The sequence below is a fragment of the Perca fluviatilis genome, chromosome 21 (assembly GCF_010015445.1).
Source record: "Perca fluviatilis chromosome 21, GENO_Pfluv_1.0, whole genome shotgun sequence".
Taxonomy (NCBI): domain Eukaryota; kingdom Metazoa; phylum Chordata; class Actinopteri; order Perciformes; family Percidae; genus Perca; species Perca fluviatilis.
The window spans coordinates 31,471,323-31,495,007 of record NC_053132.1 but is presented as its reverse complement, the minus strand read 5'-3'; the positions used below and the strand labels follow the sequence as shown (position 1 = coordinate 31,495,007).

The window sequence follows — 23,685 nt, the reverse complement described above, 5'->3', positions numbered from 1 at the left end:
TTTATCCACGTCTGCCTCAAGCAACTCGAATCATCAGTTATCAGTTAATATAAACATATTTGACGTTAAAGATGTTATAGAATGTAATAGCATTATAGAACATACAAAATAATGTCACATTACTTTGCTGAGTAACTAATTACTTTTACAATGTGGTAACTGATAACTAACCCAATTACTTTTTGGGTGAAGTAATTTGTAACTGTAACTAATTACTTTTTTAAAGTAAGATGAACAACACTGATCTCCATTCAGCAGCAATGTGAAGAAGACAACATCCTTTAAGACAGCTGCACAAGTGTAAAATAGTTAATGGAGTTCTTAAACACAGAACCATCTTCTTGACTTGTTTAACCATTGGGAACAGTACTTGAGTGCTGGTAGAATAAAACTACAGTGTGTGTGTGTGTGTGTGTGTGTGTGTGTGTGTGTGTGTGTGTGTGTGTGTGTGTGTGTGTGTGTGTGTGTGTGTGTATGCGTTGTTTTGCGTGTGTGTGTGTGTGCCTGTGTGTGTGTGAAGCAGCATGTCTACAGGAGCCCATTGAGATTATGTAACATTTGAACTTGAGTCCCTCCTCCACGGTCAAACAGAGTTCACCTCGCATCGCTGCCTAGGCCATAACGACAAAACACCACTGTCAGCAACCCCCCCTTTCTTCTTCTCTCCTTTACTGTAGTCAACACTATCAAAAGGGGAATACTTGGACCTATGGTTTTATGATGATAACGTCAATGTGTTTACTGTATCTAATTTAAACTCAACTTTTTAAATCCTGGAGGTTTTTTCTTTTTCTTTCTGTTTTTCATGTCGACAAACTTGAAACTAACAAGTTCATGTGTTTGTGTCATCGCCCGTGTCTAAAGACAAAACATGCCTGGCCAATCACTGCAGGAAGTGGACTTGATTGCCAGATTGTCGGTTTCGGAAAGTATTTGGTGCAACCGTAAAGGTACCCCTCTGCGTTTTTTACCACTAGTAGCGCTATAGACAATTACTACGTTTACAAGCAGCCAATAACCCGTTCAAAACTGGAATATTAGCAATAACCCGGTCGCGCACGGCCATGTAAACACCGGCAAAAACACGAATATGCTCATATTCCTGTTTTTAAAAACCCAAAAATGATCCCTGGGTTACCCCTTTTCTAACCCGAAATTTTGGTCATGTAAACACGTATCGGCAAATCCCCATCAAAAGGAACATTGATTTGTGTTCTGCGCATGTTCTATTCGCAAGGAGTCTCGGTCTTTTGAGTAGAGGAACTTCTTGTATGCGCCAGAAAACCTGTGCGCAGTATACCGGAAGTAAACAAGAAGTAGAGGTAAACATGGCGAGACGCAGCACAGCACCACACTTTTGGAGCGAGGAGGAAACCAATTTCTTTATTAGTGTGGTGAAAACCATGAATATAATGTCTTTTGTTGACGGCAGAAAGTACCGAGATAGTGAGATTTAGAAGAAGGGGACTGAAAAGTTACGCGAAGCATGGTTTGTCCGTACGTCCAGACGCTAACTGTGCGTCGCCGTTTACGTCGGGATATTGCCAATTGATTACAAATTCCATGTATACAGGAGTAACTCTCTCTGCTCATGCATGTAAACGGTTTATTCCAAATGTTTCAGAAACCCAAATAGTGACTTTAACCCGACCATAACCTGAAAATTGACAGCTTGTAAATGTAGTCAGTGTTGTACATGCACACAATTGCACAGAGGGATGTTATACACTTTCCAGCTGCTGGTTTCACGCTATTTGGCGGATAAAACCCCTTTCACTGACTAAAAAAACTCACTTAAACCCACTAACATCTGGCTTTTGTCTGCAGTGAGAAAAGTTACAATTGGCATTCGCTCCCGGGACAAATGACTCTGCAGCAAGCAAAGGTGTTTATCTGCCCCAGCTCCGATCGGCAGGGATGGAAACAGAACACCCGGGTAGATACGCCAATTTTCGGCCCTTTTCCAGGGCAATGTTGTGACACCTTTGTCAGTAACTTTGGTCATCTCAGCCAAAAATTCCATCCATCAAGCAGCACTCGAACATCAAATTAGTCTGCACCGACTTTGAGAGAGCGACAGAATAAGCTTTTACAGTTTTTTCCAACTGCTTACACACAAAATCTTTTCATGTCACACGATTTTTGAAACCTCTCACTCAAAGTGCAAAACTACACAGCAAATCTCCAAAACCATAAGCTGTTTCTCAGCCTTTCACTCAGTTTTCAATTGCATAAAACACTTTTTTCAAAACATTAAACACAATTCTCTACCTAAGACACAAAAATCTAACAAGAAGTGACTTGCTATCCATTTCTAAACACAACCAAAATGCTACACTTATTTACCAGGGCACACACACACACTCCTCACATGTGCAAACACATTATGTCATAACTGAACACTAACCAATCATTGCTTTAGTATAGGCCTATACAGAGGCCAAAGGTAAGATTACCTGTTTGGAACAATGGATGCCAACAATAGACAGAGAGTAAGAGGAGGAGGAGGGAGAGACAGGGGATAACAACGAGGAGGAGGAGGAAGGAAGAAGAGTAAGAAGGAGAGCCTCTCTGATGAGATCAGGGAGAGAAGCCCATCTTGAGTAGCTTTACAGTGGCGTCCATACTGCAGCAACTATCTAATGACTGTTTCAGCATTACAAATCAATCAGACTTTGTTGTGCACAAAGTGCATACAATTCTGTCCCCCCCCCGCCCACACACAAGCACGCACAAACACTCACAACACACACACACACACACACACACACACAAACACACACACACACACACACACACATTCTTTATTCTAAAAATGATACCTTTGGTTTACATATGTTTATACTTTTTTTTTCTTGTTTCATGCTACTGTATACAACACTGGGCTACTCTTACAGACGTAATGTTTTGCAGACGTAATGTTTTGCCCAATACTTATAATATTTTCTGTTTTACTGTAACATTACATTGTTTTTTACAGTGCACTTTTCAACCACTTTCAGCAGACTACTTTCTCTCTAGAACATTGTAGATATAAGCCTATGAAAGACAAAAGAGCTTTAGATTTAGAACAACAGTGTTTACATGGTATATCCAAAAATTTACTATTATGAAAAAAGTGTTTGCCATTTGATGCAAATGCTTCATTTTGAGATGTGTTTATGGTATTTTGAATGCAGTGTTTCATTTTGAAGGAGATGTGAGGCATTTTGCATTTTGTGTGTGCAGTTTTGGGAATTGTGTGTAGAGTTTTGAAAAAAGGAGACATAGTTTTGAAAACGTGTGTAAGCAGTTGGAAAAAACTGTAATTAGCCTAGCAGAGGCGATATGTAGTGTGTGTGTGTGTGTGTGTGTGTGTGTGTGTGTGTGTGTGTCTCATTCTCTGTCTGATCTCTGTCTGACACATTCATAAGCTCATACCAAACCTTACAAAACATGCACATGTTCTCAGTTACAAATCCTCTGCCTCTCTGTCTCACACGCTGCCACACACACACACTGTCACACCTGTCCTTCCTAACCTCGCTGCCAGTTGGCGTCAGATCCCTGCAGAATGTTCCGGTAAAACCTTGTGGAGCGTGAAACCGGCAGTCTGCTCCATGGCTGCCAGCCCAGCACTGCAGGTGTGTGTGTGTGTGTGTGTGTGTGTGTGTGTGTGTGTGTGTGTGTGTGTGTGTGTGTGTGTGTGTGTGTGTGTGTGTGTGTGTGACGACTGGCAGTGTTTATTGTGTGAACGCACTCAAGATCAGTGCCCAGACTTCAAGTGATAAACTCATAAACACAAAGTTATAAACTATCTCCATATTTACATACTTATACTTATCACTGGAGTTTTATCTCATCCTGATTCCGACTCTCATGTCATATGAATTTCTACTCAGTTCAAACAAACTGTAGTTGCAAATAAGCTACTAAACCAACAAGATCATACTGAAATCTACCTCTCTGTTTTGTCAGGGCTTACACATTTTCTTGGACGTTTTCTCCTTCTGTATAAAAGACACACAATAGGGCAGAAATGGATAAAGCACTTTTTTTCCCATGTAGAGCCAAATCAAATTTGTCACCTTCTGTCTTTATTATTTTCTTCTCATGTCCACTACAAAAGAGGTTTTGACTGCAAGTGTAAAATGTCATAATCATATTATTGAATTTTTAACTATGTATGTGTTTAAAGGTGCTGTAATCGAAATACTGGGAAAAAGTGAGACGGGATTGCCTCCACGTGGCTCTCACAGTCCTTTCACCACTCAGTCAAATACCGACGTTCTGTCACGGCCCTCGGCATCTGATAGCAATGCACTGTGCGCTCACATGCACTCACATGCACTCACATGCACACACATGCACACACGGACAGACCGGCTATCAAAACAAAGAACAAAGAAGCTCAGATTACAACACACACAGAGGGAGTGTGTGACTTCATTCTCTGCTCAGGACGCCATTACTCCACTATAACTTTACATAGCAAATAAACAAGCTGTGAATGTCGAGTACAGCCCTTTTAATACACATGGGCGGGCCTACAATTCAAAACTATTGTAGAATTCCTGTCTGCAGTTCTGTCAATATATTTACATTTCATTTTGCAGCTGATTCATTGCCAATTATGGTTCTGATATCTTCCAAGCAGACTGTGATGAAACCACTAAGCAAATACTATATGTTGGTCAAGTCTGCCATCAGGTCAAAAAAACAGAGAGTGAAATCACAAAGGCAGTTTACACCCAGAAGAAAGGGAGGTCTATAAATGAATAAACAAAAGGGGGAAAGTCCTGAGTTTGCTTTGGGCAACAAGTGCAACTTGCAAATTAGAGATTGAGAGTTATTTTTCTTCTTCAGAAACAGCTGTTGATTAAAAAAAATAAAAAATAAATCTTGCCACAGGGTCGGTTTTGTAGCTGTTCTGGAGCTTTCGATCATCTCACATCGTCACACCTGCAGCAGCGCAGGGTTCGAATCCGACCTGCTGCCTTTTGCTGCGTGTCATCCCCCATCTCTCTCACCCTTTCATATCTATCCACTTTGAAATAAAGGGAAAAAGCCCCAAAAAATAATCTTAAAAAAAAAAGTTAGAATTCTCCTCGGTACCAAGCCAAATAAAAAAAATTTAATCTGTGAAGACCAATTATTTGATATCATCACAATGGACACTGGGTCTGAAGGGGCTAGAATAGCTACTTTCACCAAACCATTTTAGTACACTGAGCAAACATTTCAAATATTGCTGATTTTATTCATCATGTTATCTTTCTAAGATTTTTACTTGTAAATTAACCTCCCAGTCTACTTGTGATTGTATCTGCAAAAACAAATAATGAGTAATTAATGAGTAAATTAAGTTTGAAATGCTGGTATGTGGTAGAAAAATGTAAAATCCAGTGTGAACAGATGGATTACAGCTTTGTTAGTATTCTGTAGTTCAGCTACACATACACATGACACACACAATGCTCTTACCTGTACTGCTTTCTCTCTCACATACAACACACACACACACACACACACACACACACACATGCTAAGATGGGAGCCTCTCGTTCATGTGAAGTAGAGGGGGTCGTTCAGAGGGCAGAAACACACAGGCAGTCTCTCGTCTGCCCTTCACTTAAACTCTCTCACACACACACACACACACACACACACACACACACACACACACACACACACACACACACACACACACACACACACACCTCCTCTCCTCTCTTTCCCCTCTGCCCTCAACTTAAACCTTCACCCCAATCTTACCCCAGCCCTCTCCACGTAGCCTTAACCCCCACATCCAACGCCCACTACCCTATTACCTCTCTTGCCTCTGCCATATCACACCCCCCACACACACACACACACACACACACACACACACACACACACACACAGCCATTCCAAATGACTTCAAATCCTTTTGGGGGGAATGAGTTCTCTCCATCTGATACCTGCAGGTATCAGATGGAGAGAACTCATTCCTTTTCTCTGCTCTTCCACTTCCACAGTATTTCAGTAAAACAAATTGCAGAAACTTGAGAAGGGTTCTTTAAAGCATTAGACTCAATTTAGACATCTAGATATTCTAATAGAAACTTTAAAAATGCAGAGGACTAGAGGTATGATGAAAGTTTTAGAAGCATGATCCGTGAGCCATGCAGTCTCTCAGGCTTTCTCAGACCAAATCAGATCCAAAGATTCTCTGTTAATAAAAATGCATTACAAGCTGCGCCAACGGTATGCCACGGTACACGTCCTGTCTCCTAAATGGGCGCTGCTTTGTTTGGAAGTTTAGTGATAGTTGTGTGGATAGATGAAAAGTTATATTTGCATAGTATATTTTCTTTTACTAACATTAGATATTTACACAGCTAAAAGACATTTTTAGCATCAAAGAAATTAGATAGTTGACTTGAGTCTATCCTAACAAGGCCTTGAAAGTTAAACAGACACACGGACGACACGTTACAGTAATTAAAAACATGAAACAAAAATGAACAACTGATGAACTGAAGTTAAGGTATAATTTTTTCTGCAATATTCCTAATATGGTTGTGATGATTCTATAACTTGAGCAGTGAAATGTTCTCTGTGCGGATACATCTTGCATAACTCTACCTTTGACCTGGCGATTTGTTGAGATAAACGATAAAATAAATTTCCAGAGCTGTCTCGGAGTATTAGAAACCTCTGGGCTGTGTTTTGGCACTGATAAGCCATCATACTGAGCTGTTACTCAAACTGAAACCAGGCAAAGCAAGGCAGCTGCATACAGATGGTGCATTTTAAGGTCAAGTCTTGTCTGTTAAAATCTGAATTAATATGCTCTTCCTCACAGCTACAGGTGTAAAGTTACTTAAATTCCTCTCACTAATCCAGGTATGCAATTTCATGCATGTTGTGTGTTGAAATCTTAAAATATGTAAAATAAACTGACAACTGGCAGCATGAGTGTGAGGCTGAGGTCAGGAAACAGTCTTGTAGAGCCGGTTTGTCTGTGGTTCACTTTTACTGGGAGCAAACTTCAGTAAGCCAAATGGAGATATGCTGCACACACACACACACACACACACACACACACACACACACACACACACACACACACACACACACACACACACACACACACACACACACACACACACACACACACACACACAAACACCCCACAAACACAGACAAACACACACATATACACACACACAAACACCCTACAAACACAGACACACACACACACAGAGTAAGAGTAAAGAGTCAGTGAGACACACACACACACGCACGCACACACACACACACACACACACACACACACACACACACACACACACACACACACACACACAGAGTCAGTGACCTCCACACACAGTGGGCACAGCTGGAGTCTAACTCCAGTCTACACAGCAGCAGTTCATGTGGACCAGACTCTAGTTGGTTTTTCATCACTTGAACACAGTTTTCAAAACTCTACACACTTATCCCATGACTTTAACCACAACGTGCACAACACTGTAGATTTACAGCACTTTGTTCAAATGCTAACACACTGCTGTCAAAACTGATAACCACACATTCAAAACAGAATAGATTTCAGTCTGGTGCCTATCAAACACTGCTGATTGCAATTTTAGCTGAAAGCCTAAGCAGGTGTCTTGTTTTAGACTAGTTAGTGAACATATACGGTATTTATATACAGAGAAAGATCAGAAAGACTTTTTGTATACAAACACCAAATAAGAATGAGACAGTTATACACTGTACTGTTTGAGAGAAACGGGTAAAAGAGCAAAGATGCCAATATGTCCAGGTAAGATGTCTGAGGTTATATACACAGCTATAAAAAAAAAAAAAGTGAAAACACTATATCTTTACAATAAGAAAACTGTGTTCTTACTGTTTTTCAGAAAGTAATGGAAGTGAAAGCAATAGAAACACCACATTCATTTGTATTTAGAGATGATGCAGACATACAATGTGATGAAGAAAACTTAATTCTTTTTCCCCAGTAATTCCATAAATTACTAGAGACAAAATATTATATTGAAGAAAACAGCTGATTTTCATTCCTTCTTGTTTACCTTATGTAAAAATGTGTATATTTTAAAAGCTATATATTTTCCTTATATAAACTATTGAGTAGTGTCAAGTCACTCAAATTGTTCAAACTGTAAAGATGAGAAAGTTTGTAATTTGTGTATTGGTGTTTGATGCTAGTGTTTTTACCCTCAGTGTGTTCTGAGTGACAGTGTGTGTTATCTCAGTGAGGCCTGTGCATACTGTTTGAGACGTGTGTTAAGAGTTGTGTTGCTGTGAATGAGTTTTGAGGTGATGTGAACTGTTTAGCTCAGGTGACTGTTGGTAGTGCAGACTGTAGTTAGATAATAACAACAATAGTAAAAGTAATAATCATAAAATAATAATCATAACTGTAGCAACATTATGCTTGTGTATAATGAATTTGTACTTGGTGGAGAGGGTATGAGTGGTGGGGGGGTGGATACATTTGTGTGAATGTGCATATGCACAAAAGTAGAGGGCAACAATAAATATTCAAATAAAAACAGACAAACAAAAAGATAAACATAAAATAATAATAACAATAATAATAGTAGTGATGGTAATAATAATGACGGAAAACATAAGAGAGACTTTTTTAAAGAGACAACCAAGCCTCAGGAGCAGACAGACAGTTCCTACACTGCAGACATTTCAGAGATATGATTTAGATTTGTGTTCTGTTTCAAAAGGCTCCAACACATCTGAGCAATTCAATTCATTATCTGCATCATAAAAAACCACTTAAAGTTTCTCTGAGACATTCACAGGTGTACACATTCACACCGGAAATTTCCCAGAACAACCACAGTCAGAGGCAAGTGCTTACGCTTTCACACTCTCCACCCAGGCTTATCCTGCTGGCCAGGGATTGAACCGGCGACCTTCTAGTCACAGGCCCTGTTCTCTCCCCTTCAGAACAGCACTGCCCCCTATTGGACATGCCTCTCTGTGATCTGAGGCCTTGCCATGCTTGCCTGTCTTGCTGTTGTTGTCATCACAGTAGTTTTTGCTCTTTTGCAAGTCCCAGTTGTGCACAATGGAAGCAGTGGGTGTGGTCGGAGCCTGTTTGCAGGTACGTGTGGGACTCTGTGGTGGTATTGTTCTGGACCTCATGTGTTGGTGGCTCGGCTTCAGCCTCAGACGGGGAGGGGCAGCTGGAAGCTGCCTGCTGTCGACACACACGATTTATGACACCTCGTCTCACTTTGAAGAACGGCTTCTGTTTGTACACACTGACTGCTGCAACCACACACACATTCACACAGAGAGGGAGAAGAGGGAGAGAGCAAAAACAATGCATCTATGGTGGGAGACACACACACACACACACAGCATAGTCACAAAAATGGTCCAATTTAAAATACTAAATATCAGCACCACATATGTATCACTACCACACATTATGTAGGCCAATAAACTGTGTGTGTGTGTGTGTGTGTGTGTGTGTGTGTGTGTGTGTGTGTGTGTGTGTGTGTGTGTGTGTGTGTGTGTTGAGGATGGGCGGATTTTGCAGTGACCTATGGCTGAACCCTGGATACACTTCCTCTAGCTGTACTTTGACAGAGAGGGCACACACACACACACACACACACACACACACACACACACACACACACACAAACAAAACTACCTGAGTTGTTGTGGTTTAAAGTTGTAGTCCGTAAGACTGTTATCTAGTAAATTGTCTGTTAAGTTCCTATCTATCAAAGAGTGAGTTAAACAATGGTGATTGAGCATATGACCCACTAATGACAGCACTTGTATTTGCTGCTTTGCCAAGTAATACAATCTGAGTTTCTGGGGCGACTTTCCTGCCCTAAATTCAAATGCATGTTAGTGTCGCTTTTTACGTCAGTCAGCTGCGGCTGGTCTCCCCATCTGACCCATGGTCTGCCAAGGTGGAGCTTGTCACTGCCGATTATGCTGCGTTCCTTTGTACTCAGAAATTGAAAACTTCCGACAAGGAAAGATGCAAAGAAACCGTATGTTAATCGGGCGCCTACATTTCACTACTGCTGACTGTCACGGCGGACCAACACAGAGAGAAAGAACTTTGAGTCCAAAGAAAAATAAACTAAAAACTAAACTCCCACACCAACAAGAGGACCGAGCTGATCGGCTGAGATCACATGTCAACCTCTGCCATCGACTGTGGCCGGTCCATGTGCGCAGCTCAGGTGGGACACAGACAGATTGGCTCGGTCTGTCCCCACACGGCTCCAATCTTCATGGATGTATTAGCTCATCTTAGACTAAACTTTTATCAGTGTGGACTGGAGCAGGTGAAAGCTGCCAATCTACCGACGACATACAGTCAACACTGTTCGTTTTCAAAAGGAACTTTGGGAGATGAGGTCCCAGAGGTTGGCCTGCAATTACATCGGACCGCCAAAGCTGCTGCTAGAAACAACCTAACACAAATCTTAAGGACTACAACTTAAAAAAACAAGCAGTCAGCAGACAATGAATGTTGTTAAAAAGCCATTAACACTGAGAGAGGTAGTCAGGTCAAGAATGATGGAGATACTGAGACAGGAGCAGCAAAAGAAAGAGAGAGACAGACAGACAGAAATAAAGAAATACTGAGACAAGAAAGAAAGAAAGAAAGAAATAACGAAAACAAAGACCGAGAGGAGGAATTAGACAACGAGAGAGTGACCTCTGTCTGAACTCACTGGTGAACTTCTGCCTCAGTGTACTCCAGTTAACCTGTGACAGACACACACACACACACACACACACACACACACACACACACACACACACACACACACACACACACAGTGCCAGTAGGCACAGTTTCAGCTAATATAATGAGTGCAGGAGGATAATATGTGTGTTTCCAGTTCAGCTTTGTAAGTTTGAATGGGAGCTGATCCAAGCATTAGTCACGTCAGCACTGGCTCCTGTCTCTCTCTCACACACGCAAACACACACACACACACACACACACACACACACACACACACACACACACACACACACACACACACACACACACACACAGAAAAGCATGCAGGGTGTCCCTCACTGCCTGCTCAATGATGTCATTTTAACTCAGTTTAGTCAAAGAAAATATCTATTTTAGATCTATTTTTCTATTTAAGGTTAAAATCTGATAGTAGAGGTAGGTTCATACAGTATGTGTACTTTGGAAATGAGTTACAATACCAGAGACAAATTACTAATAAAGGTGTCTTGTACCTTTAAAACCAAAGATCACTTTATATATCCTGGGTAGTTTTTGATTGCACCTGAAGCGACAAAGCCTTAGTGATAAGGACTAACTAAGCATATCTCCAGACAGAGCTTTGGAAATGTAATGACAATGTTTTGATGATTTGATGATTGATAGCTCCTCGCTCCCTGGTCCTCGGCTGAACCTGAAGTTGTTCTGTCCCTCCTCGGTGAAGGCCGTCTCAAAGCTCCTTTTTCTGCCCCGAGGAGTGAGCATCGAGGAGCTATGCGCGAGGACAACGAGAGCAGCCTTCCCAGAAGCCGTGCAGCTGAAAGGTTGCTAACTCCGCCCAAACAGCTGACGAATTCACGTGACGCTTCAGAGGAAAGAACTTCTCATCCCTCTAAAACATCCTCGTTTTCTCTGTCCTCCCAGGATTTCTTTGCGTTTCTCCCGTGCTTCCTCGTTGGGACGGACTGTGGCTGAATCTCATCACCCTTATTCAGAGGTGTCAAGTAACGAAGTACAAATACTTTGTTACCTTACTTAAGTAGAAATTTTGGGTATCTATACTTTACTGGAGTAATTATTTTACAGCAGACTTTTTACTTCTACTCTTTACATTTTCACGCAATTATCTGTACTTTCTACTGCTTACATTTTAAAAATAGCCTCGTTACTCCTATTTTATTCCGGCTTGTCATCGTTAAAAAAAACCACACACACAAAAATAAAACCTATCCAGATAAATCACGCCATCTGGATAGAGTGAATTTGATTGTGGTTGGAAGTATAAACATATACCATACCGACTCCCTATTGGTTTGTGCACCTGCACAGACCCGGTGCTAATACGGCACCGGTGCCTTAACGACCGTTATCTATCGGACCGAATAGCAACTCGGATTTCGGTGCCTTATTTAGGTGCTACTTAAAGGGATACTTCACCGATTTAGCATTCAGCTTTGTATCAGTAGAAACTCGATAGTATTTCTGAATGACCGTGCCTCCCTCCCTCATGTCCCCCTGAGACGAGAGATTTCTGCATTTGGGGCCTGGAAAAAATCTTCCGATGACGTAAAATGACGATTTTTGCGTCATTGGAAGATTTTTGGGCCAGAGGCAAAGGACTACAGCCAGTAGTAGGATCTACTTCCGTATGTTTTCAACACGCCCACAGGGTTAGAACTGCCGAAGTCTGGCCGAGGTATTCGAATGAAAACGACTGTCAGCCATCTTGAAGCTTCGCTAAACAGCCTTCGGTTTTCAGCAGAAAACATTTACAACAATTATCTGCATTCAAACTACCGGACGTGTACCACCGGAATACATCGGTACAGATCGGAGAATATGGAGGAAACGTTATTACAGACGCAATACTCGGCACACTACGTGAGCTTGCCTGCCACGGAGACCAGCGGTGTCGCTCAATGCCGCTAGCCGGCTAGGGGACATCCTCATCGGCTAGGTGGAAAGCTAACGCTAGCTGTCCACCTGTCCCAGCCATCCTGCTTGCAAGTGTCTGCTCATTAAACAACAAGCTGGACTACATCCTCCTTCAACGAAACTCCTGCTGTGTTTTTGTTGTTGTGGAAACATGCCTGAACAACAGTGTACCGGAACCGGGACTATCCAGCTACCAGGCTGCTCTCGCCGGCCCGTGTGGAGGTGGGCTGTGTTAAACGGACTGGTGTAGAAATAAAATCCAACTAGCTACTGCTAACTGCTGGTGGAGCTTGTGACTGTTAAATGCAGACCATTCGACATTCCACGCTAATTCACGCCTGTGTTTATACTCTGTGTTTAGCTACACCAATGCTAGTATGCGTTAGCTGAACTTTACGGATCCTGCTTGCAAGTGTCCGCTCATTTAGACCACAAACTGGACTACATCCAACTTCAACGACACTCCCAACGTGAGTTCAGAGACTTTGTGTTTTTATTGTGGAAACCTGCCTGAATATTGTACCGGACTGTCCAGCTACCAGGCCTGCTAGCCCTCCGAGCTAGAGATGCTCTGTCGCCAGGTAAAAGAGGTGGGCTGTGTTAACACCGAGTGGCGCAGAAATGTGGTGATTTGTATCCATTTAACTGCTAACTGCTGGTGGAGTTTGTGACTGTTAAATGCCGACCATTCTACATTACACACTAATTCACGGCTGTGTTTATGTGCCGGTGTTTACAGCCCACCAAGCGTAAATGCTAGTATCGCTTAGCTGAACTTTACGAAGCCTATAAAGTGTGTGTACTAAATGTAGCCTGTTTGTATGTCGTTTTTATATAATGTCGTTTTTATATATGTTAAATGTGTAACACCACTTGAGTCACGATGAAACGTTGTTTCGTGTATATGGTTGAAATGACAATAAAACACGCTTGAGTTGAGTTGAATGCCTCTGTCGGTCTGTCAAGCGGTAGGCGCTTGGGAGTGGACTCAAAGCAACGAAGCAGGTGCATTCTGGGATTTGGTGTTTTTCATCCATATAAGACCAAAACACATTTTCTGGCTTTTCTCGGCCTAGAAGGCACCAATTTCAATTTTTTTTCACATTTCTACTACATAAGTGACCCAATTTAAAGATATATTCAGCTTTCCAGCGGTGAAATATTCCTTTAAATGACTGCGCTTCTCTCTGATGCTCCGAAAACGGACGTTAGAGGGAACTGAAACATCGCCGCACAGGACGCTAGTTAACACTATACCTGACAGCAGGTAACGTTAGCCTAGCGTTAGCTAGCAGCTGGAGTGAACACGGTTAAAATGCGGACAGCTAAACGGTGTAAAAGTGTGTCTGTATTTCACTGGAGAGGATTCTAACACCAGACTGTAGCTGCTGTTGTCTGAAAAACACAGAAGAGATGTGTCACCTTTTTCAGCCCTTCTGAGTTTGCATGTATGATTTTAATATAACATTATAGTGATTATGGCCTTTAGAAAAAAAATTTTTGTGGAGGTGGGGTAGTGGACTATAGGCCGCTGTGGGGCGGGCTAAGCTTTTGTCCTTAATGTCATTTTTTCCCCCTTACATTACTTTTACACTTTAAGTAGTTTTGAAACCTGTACTTTTACACTTTTACTTAAGTAAAAAGCTTGAGTTTGATACTTCAACTTCTACAAAAGTCTTTTCAAACCCTAGTATCTATACTTCTACTTTAGTAATGAATTTGAATACTCTTGACACCTCTGCCCTTATTTGATAGCTCCTTGACTCCTCGGTGCTTGGCTGAACCGGAAGTTGTTCTGTCCCTCCTCGGTGTAGGCCGTCTCAAAGCTCTTATTTTGTGCCCGGGAAGCGAGCATTGAGGAGATATCACCGAGGCGCTATGAGCGAGGACACAGAGAGCAGCCTTCCCGGAAGCCGTGAAGCTGAAGGAGTTGCTAACTCCGCCCAAACAGCTGACGAATTCATGTGACACTTCAGAGGAAAGGACGTCTCACTACTCTAAAACACATTTGCTCGTTTCCTCGTCTCTCCCGTGCCTTCTCAGTGGGACGGACTAAGACGCAGGGAAGTGAGATGCACTGTTAGGGTACGTCCCAAAGCCCTTAAATTGCATCCCTGTCTCCTCCAATTGCTTCCCTTCCCCGCGCCTTAGTCCGTCCCACCGAGGAGGCACGAGAGACACAAGGAAATCCTGGGAGGGGAGAGGAAACGAGCGAATGTGTTTTAGAGGGACGAGACATCCTTTCCTCTGATGTGTCACATGAATTCGTCAGCTGTTTGGGCGGAGTTAGCAACTTTTTCAGCAGGCTGCTCTCGTGTATCCTCGCCTATAGCTCCTCAGTGATCCCTCCTCGCTCCTCAGGGCAGAAATAAGAGCTTTGAGTCGGCCTTCACTGAGGAGGGACAGAACAACTTCTGGTTCAGCCGAGGAGCTATCAAATAAGGGTTATGAGATGTACCCCAAGACGCAAGGAAGGGAGGCAAGTGGAGGAGCCGGGGAATGCAATTTAAGGACCTGGAATGCAGTCAGCGATTGGTGGTGTCCTCCAAACTTGGGCAAAAGAAGGCTGCTTTGATTGGTTGCACTGTCTGTCAATCACTGCAAGACCTTGGAGATACATCACCAAACATGACATGTCAGATTGTAATTTGATAAAGTTAGTTTGATTTTCTCTCTCCGTGTGTCTGTCAGTTCAACAGGGTGGTGGAGGAAGGGTAACATCTTCATAGCGAACATAACTAACCTGGAATAGCAGCACCACCTAGTGGTGATGATCACACAGTGCAAATCACATCAACACATCCAATACATAGCATGCACAGATTCACCTATATTCCCCCAATTTCCTCCCATTTGCTTCTAAATATTTCTAAGTTTGAGCCATACTTGTAGATTTTCATATTTTTCTTGTTACTAAATTGTTGTTAGGTGCATGAAAATGCTTTCCATAGTTACATTACTAAGGTCGTTGCTAGTTAATTTCACGAGTTTATTATGGCACAATTATTATTATTCAGTTCTGAAAATTAGATTTGTGATGTACAAATTGTCCATCCTTTATTGTATTTACATAATGTGTGCTTAATTTGGGACAAAAAGTGGTGATAGGCCCAGGAAATAACTCCATAACAGGAAATACATTTTTGGATTTCAATGAACTGAATTCTTACTGTGGTTATGATTTGAGGACTTTATATGACTGCATCCATGAGTTAAAACGTTCTGGTTAGTTAAGTCATTTTTCAGTCTACTTTCGTCCACCAACATACTAAAGAAATCACCAAAGAATTTGGTTGGAACCATTTGAATGATGGGTATTTTTCTATACTCAATACTTTACAGGCAATTTGGTCAGTGTCTAAAAAGTATTGAATTGGGTAGCCAGCCCTACTCGAGTCTCCATATTCCAGGAGAGTGGGAATCCAGCCTGAGCCCCAGCGTCCAAAACACAACACCAAGCGTTTGATAAATCCATTTTAATGGAAAATGTAAAACCCTTTTGAACTTCAATGTACAAAGCATGTAACACTTGCACTTTAAAATTTGAAATTGAAGCAAGCCATGTTTTAAAAAAATACCTCAGTGAATGTATATATGTATATATTTACACATTATAGTAAACATTTTCATTATTTTATCTTTTAACTTCAAAGGTTCACCATAGTAAATCTTAACTAAACAAAAAAAACAAGACAATTCATTCTTTTCTTAAATAAATTACATCTTTTTTGTAAATGTCTCAATATTACAACAAATACTTTTTTTCATAAAATGCTGAAGTGTTTAAGCCATTTTGTTCTTTCTTTACATAATGCAACTTTACATAGTCTTTACAATAGTTTGGCAGTTCATTTTCAAAAAATGTATTTATGGCATGAGGACTGTAGAGCATCAACATTTCCCAAAGTTACAGGCATTAGCTGGTGTGTGTGTGTGTGTGTGTGTGTGTGTGTGTGTGTGTGTGTGTGTGTGTGTGTGTGTGTGTGTGTGTGAGTGTGTGTGTGTCCTCCATCACAGTAGAGCCGTATTACAACTGAAAACCACTTACTAAAAGAAAGAAAAAAAAGAAACTGTACAAGTCACATTTACATTAATGCTTTTTTTCCCCAATAACATCGCATATCATACAGCTATAAAATAAATACATCTTCACAGAGGAAATAAAACAATGTTCGTATGAAAAAGAAAATTATGAAAAAAAACAGCAACAGACAGAGAACTAGGAAAAAAAAAAAGGACGAGAACAGACAAATTACAGACTGAACAACAAACGAGGGCGCAGCAGAGCTTGCTGTCTGCTGAAACTTCTGAGATTTCTCGTTGCGTTTTTTTTCTCCCTCAAATCTTTTGTTTTTTTCTTCGAGATTTCTTTAAAACAGCAGAGATGACAGTTTGGATCCTAATGCTGCTTGCTGCTGGTGATGTTGATGTAATCAGCGAAATCTTCTGTCCAAGACGCGTTGGCTGCTGCTACAGACAGGGATTAAACCTTCCTGGCCTTTATAATCCACAGAGATCCGAGTGAGAGAGCAGCAGGGGGCTCAGGGTCTCCATCAGCACTGCTGCTGCCATCCAACCTGTCAACTTCAGCTTACAGGGCAGTCTCCATGGAAACTGGATCTTCACAGGATGCACCATCAGTCACACTAAAGAGTTTTGCGTCAGTGGGGGCTTGTAGAGCTGTTTCACTCCAGCGTAGTGGCTTCATAAGGCTCCCAACCTTCACGTTGTCCTCTGTTTCCCAGAATGCCTCTGTCCTCCTTGTGTTCTGAGTCTATGAAACAACAAAGAGGTGTGGTAGTTGAGGTTTAATCCCTGTCAGTCCAGTGGCCCCTCTGGTCTTGTCTTTGTCTCCTTTTGGCACTGAAGGTTCGGGGGGATGATAGAGGTGGGCCGGCCTCTCACTGGCCACCTGGCTGTGTGATGCAGCTCTTCTGGGTCACATGAACGGCTCTGACCCGGTCACGTGGCACAGTCCTCGGTGCTGATGGGAGTCGTGTCCCTCCCTGGAAGGTGAGGACCATGCTGAGGGGGTCATGAGTTCTCTTCCTCATCGTCTTCCTCATCGCTGGCCCTCTTCAGGGAGCTCACCACCTCCTTCACACAGTGGTACAGAATGTTCTTCACCTGAGTGGGAGTGGGAGGGGGGAGAGTTGCATTTATTCCACAACAGTTTCATTTCAGAGGGGATTATAATGCATGCAATGTATGTCAGAGGGAGGGTGTTTGGAAATGCTCTCCCTGTGGAAGTTTGTGTATATGGGTGTGAGTGTGTGTGGGTTAGGTCGATGAAAGGGGGGAATGGCATGTGGAATATTTATATTTTTATCTTTTTTTTATGACTGTTACGTGTATCTGCACCTTGACCACCCAAATTTCCCTATTTTGGGATAATAAGAGTTGACCTTGACCTTAATTACTAAAGTCAGTGTTGTGGTGTGCCTTCTGCTGGAACAGAAGCTCCCGTTTCAAACTGTATGTGCAGTACCTGAAGTGCCTATGAGCCAATCAAGTGTTGTGCATCAGAACTGAACACAGTTTTACTGTATATCATGTATGAACACTGAAACAGGTTTTGATTGTTGTTTCCACACTGGCCATGAAGAATCCCGTCATAATGCATATCCAATGTGATAAGTGATAACACAAAATCCACAGTCCACGTTCTATGTGAAAATGCATTCAAAGATTTATCTGAAGCTAAACGCCAAGTTAGACACATCAAGTGGATATCTTATCTTGTGCATGAAATTGAATTTATAATTGCTAATTACAAACTTAATGTAATAAAGTTCACTGACACTAAATTCTGACAGTTAACTGTATATGTCCTATAGTTATCTGTGGGAAGAGGAAAGTACACACACAGCAACAAAGAACCAGAAATACAAGAGTGGTTAAAGTTCCTATTGAAATAACTCATCTGAATATGGATTCAGATCATTTAGTGTAACACTCTAAACTGAGCTCAGATGCAGACTGGTTTTGTTTTGCCTTTCTTGAGATGCATCTAGGATGTGACTTTAGTGCAACTATGGCATTATTGAGAGGGACAAACAGTACTCAGACATTTTCACACACTCCCATATCACTGTGTGAGATCGAGCTGTGCTCAGGCATAGATCTGGGGGAAATATATTTAAACAAATTCATAAACCATTGAAAACTCTCAGGAGACTCCATCACTGCAATATGGAAAAAGTTTGGAACTGTCAGGATGACTCGAGTAGAAGAATCCAGGTCATGGAGGTGACTGAAGCCCAGTTTGAGATGAAACCGTTTTAGAACTTTGCGGGGAAAAGTTGCAGCGGTCCGAACCGGTTCAAACCAGCTGATGGTGTTGCATAAAAGACGTCACCTGTTTCAACAGCCAATAGAGAAGTCAGCTAGTAAAGTCAGCTACAAAATATGGTAATAAAATGATCAATAATCTATTTATTGCTGTGTTACAAACTGTCAGCTGGTGGAAATGGCAGCGTTTTAGACGATGCACAGTAATGTGGTCAAGCGAGCTAGAGAATGACTAAAGAGAGGGAGCGGCGTTCGAACAAAGCAGCGAATCACATACAACACTTTCGCCGATACATTACTAGAAATGCAACTGTAGCAAGCATCTCACTATCACTAACGCTATCCACATTCATATTTAGACGCAACACATGATATATATATAGCAATAAAAAAAGCCTGCAAGTTGGAAGTATAGATTGTCGTTGCTATGGACCTCTCATGGGTGTAAACTGGCAGCTTTCAGAACGCTGCAGGCCGGCGCGTTGCAAGTAGAAAGTTTTAACTGGTCTCGCCGTGAATCCTTGATCTGAACTGGGCTTACGACTCCAGAGGCCACTCTGACAGAGCTTTAGAGTTCCTCTGCAGTGACACGACAACCTGCCACAAGGAGAAAACCATCTCTGCAGCACCATCTCTCAGGCCAAGTGGTGGAGTGTCTAGACAGTAGAAGGTATAGGAGAGTACGATTGGGTAAGGAAGCTGTAATGGGAAAATTACATTTCAGCATAATTCCTTATATTTTTATGTTTAATTCATACTTTACTTCTCTCACAAATGCTGAAAGAGTTTATCTCATTTCCAACATGCAGATTTTGATTCCAACTGCTGAGACATCCAGTCTGGAACATAATGTCAGCACTGTTTGTCTGAACAGATAGGGGCTACAAGGTCACCCTAAAACTATTGTACAGGGAGGAGGAGGCGAAATGGCTCCGAGATGTCTCTTGTGTTTTTTCTGATTGTCTTCATGTGTATCAGATTGCTTGTAAGAACTGTAGCGTCATAGTAATCCAAGTGCGTGTGTGCTGTCACTCTGAAGATGCATAAAAGCCTGGTGTTCTGTTCACTCATTTGAGAAACTGACTCCACACTGGGCTGCGGCCTTTTGTGAAATCATGTTGCTCCTATTTTGCAAAATATATCTTTTAATAAAATACAAAAACCCAACTTGGTTCTAGTCTCAGACTGTCTTATTTGTTTCATTTTACTAAACTTTGAAAACCTTCCCCCTGCTGCAAAGGAAACTTCCACTACAAAAATGGCGACGACAGTTCCATGCCAACCAAGGATTCGTTAAGAAACCGTTATATTTCATTCCTCTGACAACAGTGATACATCAAAATGTAGTCACTGTGAAAGCATTTCACCCAAACCTACAACTTATAGTTATAGTGATACAGGATTGTCATCAGTACACATTTAGATGGACAGCCCTGAGGTAAAAGCATTGAGTGTAGGGAAACTTTAAACAAAGCCGGTTCTCTCTTTGTATTGTGGTCCCTCAACAGAATTCTCCTCCACTGATCCGCTGCTCATCATGTCTTGAAAAGCAGCACCAGACAGAGCTGGTCTCCAGCATTTTTCCCAGCCTGCAGCCCGTCAGTGTGAACACGGCCGGAGTACAGACAGACAGGCGCAAGATGGATGGTGAGTCACACCTCATTTTCAATCCTGTCGATTGGCAGAATGAGTGTGTGTGGAGTGTGTTCGGAGCGGAACATCGGAGCGGAACATCACTGATGATGACTCACTCTGCCATTCTGTCTGTCTGTCCTTGTTTCATACCGCACACACACACACACACACACACACACACACACACACACACACACTAAAGAAAAGTGAAAGGCTCGCGACAGTGAGGGAGACAGGAAGTAGAGAGGCTGACTCTGAATCAGTGACAGGTTGCACAGCCAATTACACTGCTGCACTGCCACAATAACACTAAGAATGTCCAAGAGGGAATCTTAGCAGGATCCTAACTGGTCAGCTAAATATACAGTATATAATCTTATATATATATATATATATATATATATATATATATATATATATATATAAAAGGCTGAATCATCATACATCAGAAAAGGGTTCTAACAATGTTGTGTTCACTGACAGTGGATTGAGCTGTGGTCCATTACCTGTAGTTTATCCTCGTAGTTGACCTCCTCTTTATTGGGCCGGAGCTCCTGGGTCAGGTGGATGGAGTTGGCCACGTGCTCGGGAGACACAAAGTCATTGATGACCTGGACACAGCTGTGGAGGTTCTGGACCTGACAGACAGACAGGACGGGGAGAGGATGGGAGGACACATCACTGATAGTAGTGGACACAATCAAAGGGTCATGTCATCTTCTTTAGGTATAAATTATTTTCAATAAATCCCATGAAATGATCAACAATGTATGTGTGTGTGTGTTGTGTGTGTGTGTGTGTGTGTGTGTGTGTGTGTGTGTGTGTTAGGTTGATGAAAGGGGGGAATGGCATGTGGAAATTATTTTATTTATTCATATGTATATTTATGTCAGTGTTGTGGTGTGCATTCTGCTGGAACAGAAGCTCCCGTTTCAAACTGTATGTGCAGTACCTGAAGTGCCTATGAGCCAATCAAGTATTGTGCATCATAACTGAACACAGTTATACTGTTTAAAGGATAGTGTTTTTGTGTGCGTGTGTGTGTTGTGTGTGTGTGTGTGTATCCTCCATCACAGTAGAGCTATATTACAACTGAAAACCACTTACTGAAAGAAAAAAAACTAAAAACTGTACAAGTCACATTTACATTAAAGCTTTTTTTGTCCAATAACATCACATATCATACAGCTATAAAATAAACACATCTTCAAAAGAATAAAACAGACAAAAAAAAAAGGACGAGAACAGACAAATTACAGACGGAACAACAAACAAGGGCGCAGCAAAGCTTGCTGTCTGCTAAAGCATCTGAGATTTCTTGTTGCAATTTGTGTGTGTGTGTGTGTGTGTGTGTGTGTGTCTGTGTTGTGAACATTCTATATACCTGGTGCATGGCCCCTGCTGGGATAAGTACAGAGTCTCCCAGGAATTGAACTACAGTCCAGCCCTGGACTCCGTGTTCATCCAGCAGCCGCTGACGCTGCTTCCTGCTCAGGTACAAGCCCTGCTCTCTGATTGGGTCCTGGTCCAGCGACACGTCCAATCCCTGCTCCTTAAAGAGCCGAGGTGGTGGTTGGTGAGTGAGTGGGGGAAGAGAGAGGTGTTAGTGAGGTCAATATTACTAGTGCAGCTTACTGCATTCTCATGTGAACCCTCTTCATCAGAGTGCTGACCTTGTGCAGGAACTCTCGGACTTGGTCCATGTCTTTGTTGAGGTAGATGTGCCACAGAGCCCCGGGGGTCTCACTGGAGTCTTTGAGCCTTCTTCGAACGCCCTCATCTAGATCCTCCTCCTCCAGGCGCTTCAACACTCCTACACACACACACACACACACACACACACACACACACACACACACACACACACACACACACACACTCTCATGTTTCTAAGGCTGCATTGAAATATTATTATTTATTTTTTTAAACTTGTTTTTGTTTAGTTTTTAATGTCTTTCATGCTTTTAGCATGTCTGACTTTCGTGTCTTTTGCTCGGATTTTTACTTCATTTCTACTTTTCCATTACTTTTGAATTCATTTTATTCATTTATCTGACAGCTTTAGTTACTAGTTACTTTACAAATTAAGATTTTTGCACACAAAACACATGTAGTTTATAAAATTTGTTTTATTATAAATTTAACTGAAATGATCAGCTGATTAAACACTTAGTTGATTGACAGAACTGTTTGGATCGAAATTGGAGGATTTTTCTGCATGGAGTACTTTTACTTTTAATACTTTAAGTACATTTTCCTGACGATACTAACATACTTTTACTCAAGTAACAATTTCAATGCAGGACTTTTACTGGTAACAGAGTATTTCTACAGTGTTTCACTAGTACTTTAGTAAAGTATCTGAATACTTCTTCCACCGCTGTAAGGAGCCATAATACACAAACATAACTGTATAGTGTACTTTACTCCAAATGTTAATTATTGTCTGGAAATGAACAGTAACTTTTTTCAATCTCTAAATGTTCATATTTACTTATATGATGATTCAAACTACAGGCCCATTGCCTGATATATTGACTCATAAAATAGATGTTTTCTAGTAAGGCAAGGCTACAAAAAAGGAGAACACGAGAAGAAACTGAGAATGCTATTTCGACAATCTAGCTAGTACTTAATTGTGTTTTTTTGTGTTCCAACTTCTCATGTTTCTTCCATTAAGGACTAGTCAGTAGAAGACTGTTACTTTCTGTTACTCTAATACACAGACCCATAAACACACCTAAATCAGCAAGTCCACAACAGTATATACAAAGGTGATAGTGTTAATAGGGTTAAGTCAATTAAACTCTTTGAAGACAAGTATTTGGATATTTCCAAGGACGACGAGTGATGAGAGTCAGGGCCAGATGTGCTTTTGCGCCCACTTCAGGCGTATTTGTTTCGCAACGTATGAACTAACAGGCCACACTGAGGTAAAAGAGCAGACTGCCTGTCGCAGGAACTGAAAATGGCAATTTGTGCTTTTCCGTGTCATACATATGCATTCACGGGAGGGTGAAGGGGAAAGTGGGAGTTTCCCATAAAGAGATGGGAGGGGAAGCGTAAAGTGTGCCTAATTAAGTATTCCG

General features: G+C 41.7%; 1 protein-coding gene across 4 annotated transcripts in view; it reads right to left on the bottom strand.

Annotated features, from left to right (window-relative positions):
• Positions 1 to 16,974: 16,974 nt before the first annotated feature.
• The window catches only part of jmjd1cb (jumonji domain containing 1Cb), a 162,187-nt gene continuing 155,476 nt past the window's right edge, over positions 16,975 to 23,685 (bottom strand). For all 4 annotated transcript variants that reach the window (XM_039787520.1, XM_039787521.1, XM_039787522.1 and 1 more), the window contains 4 exons: positions 22,270 to 22,409; positions 21,981 to 22,148; positions 21,103 to 21,234; positions 16,975 to 17,797 (listed from right to left, as the gene is read on the bottom strand). In XM_039787520.1, coding sequence (XP_039643454.1) covers positions 17,705 to 17,797; positions 21,103 to 21,234; positions 21,981 to 22,148; positions 22,270 to 22,409 — 533 coding nt within the window. In that variant the 3' untranslated portion in view covers positions 16,975 to 17,704. The remainder of the gene's footprint in view (positions 17,798 to 21,102; positions 21,235 to 21,980; positions 22,149 to 22,269; positions 22,410 to 23,685) is intronic.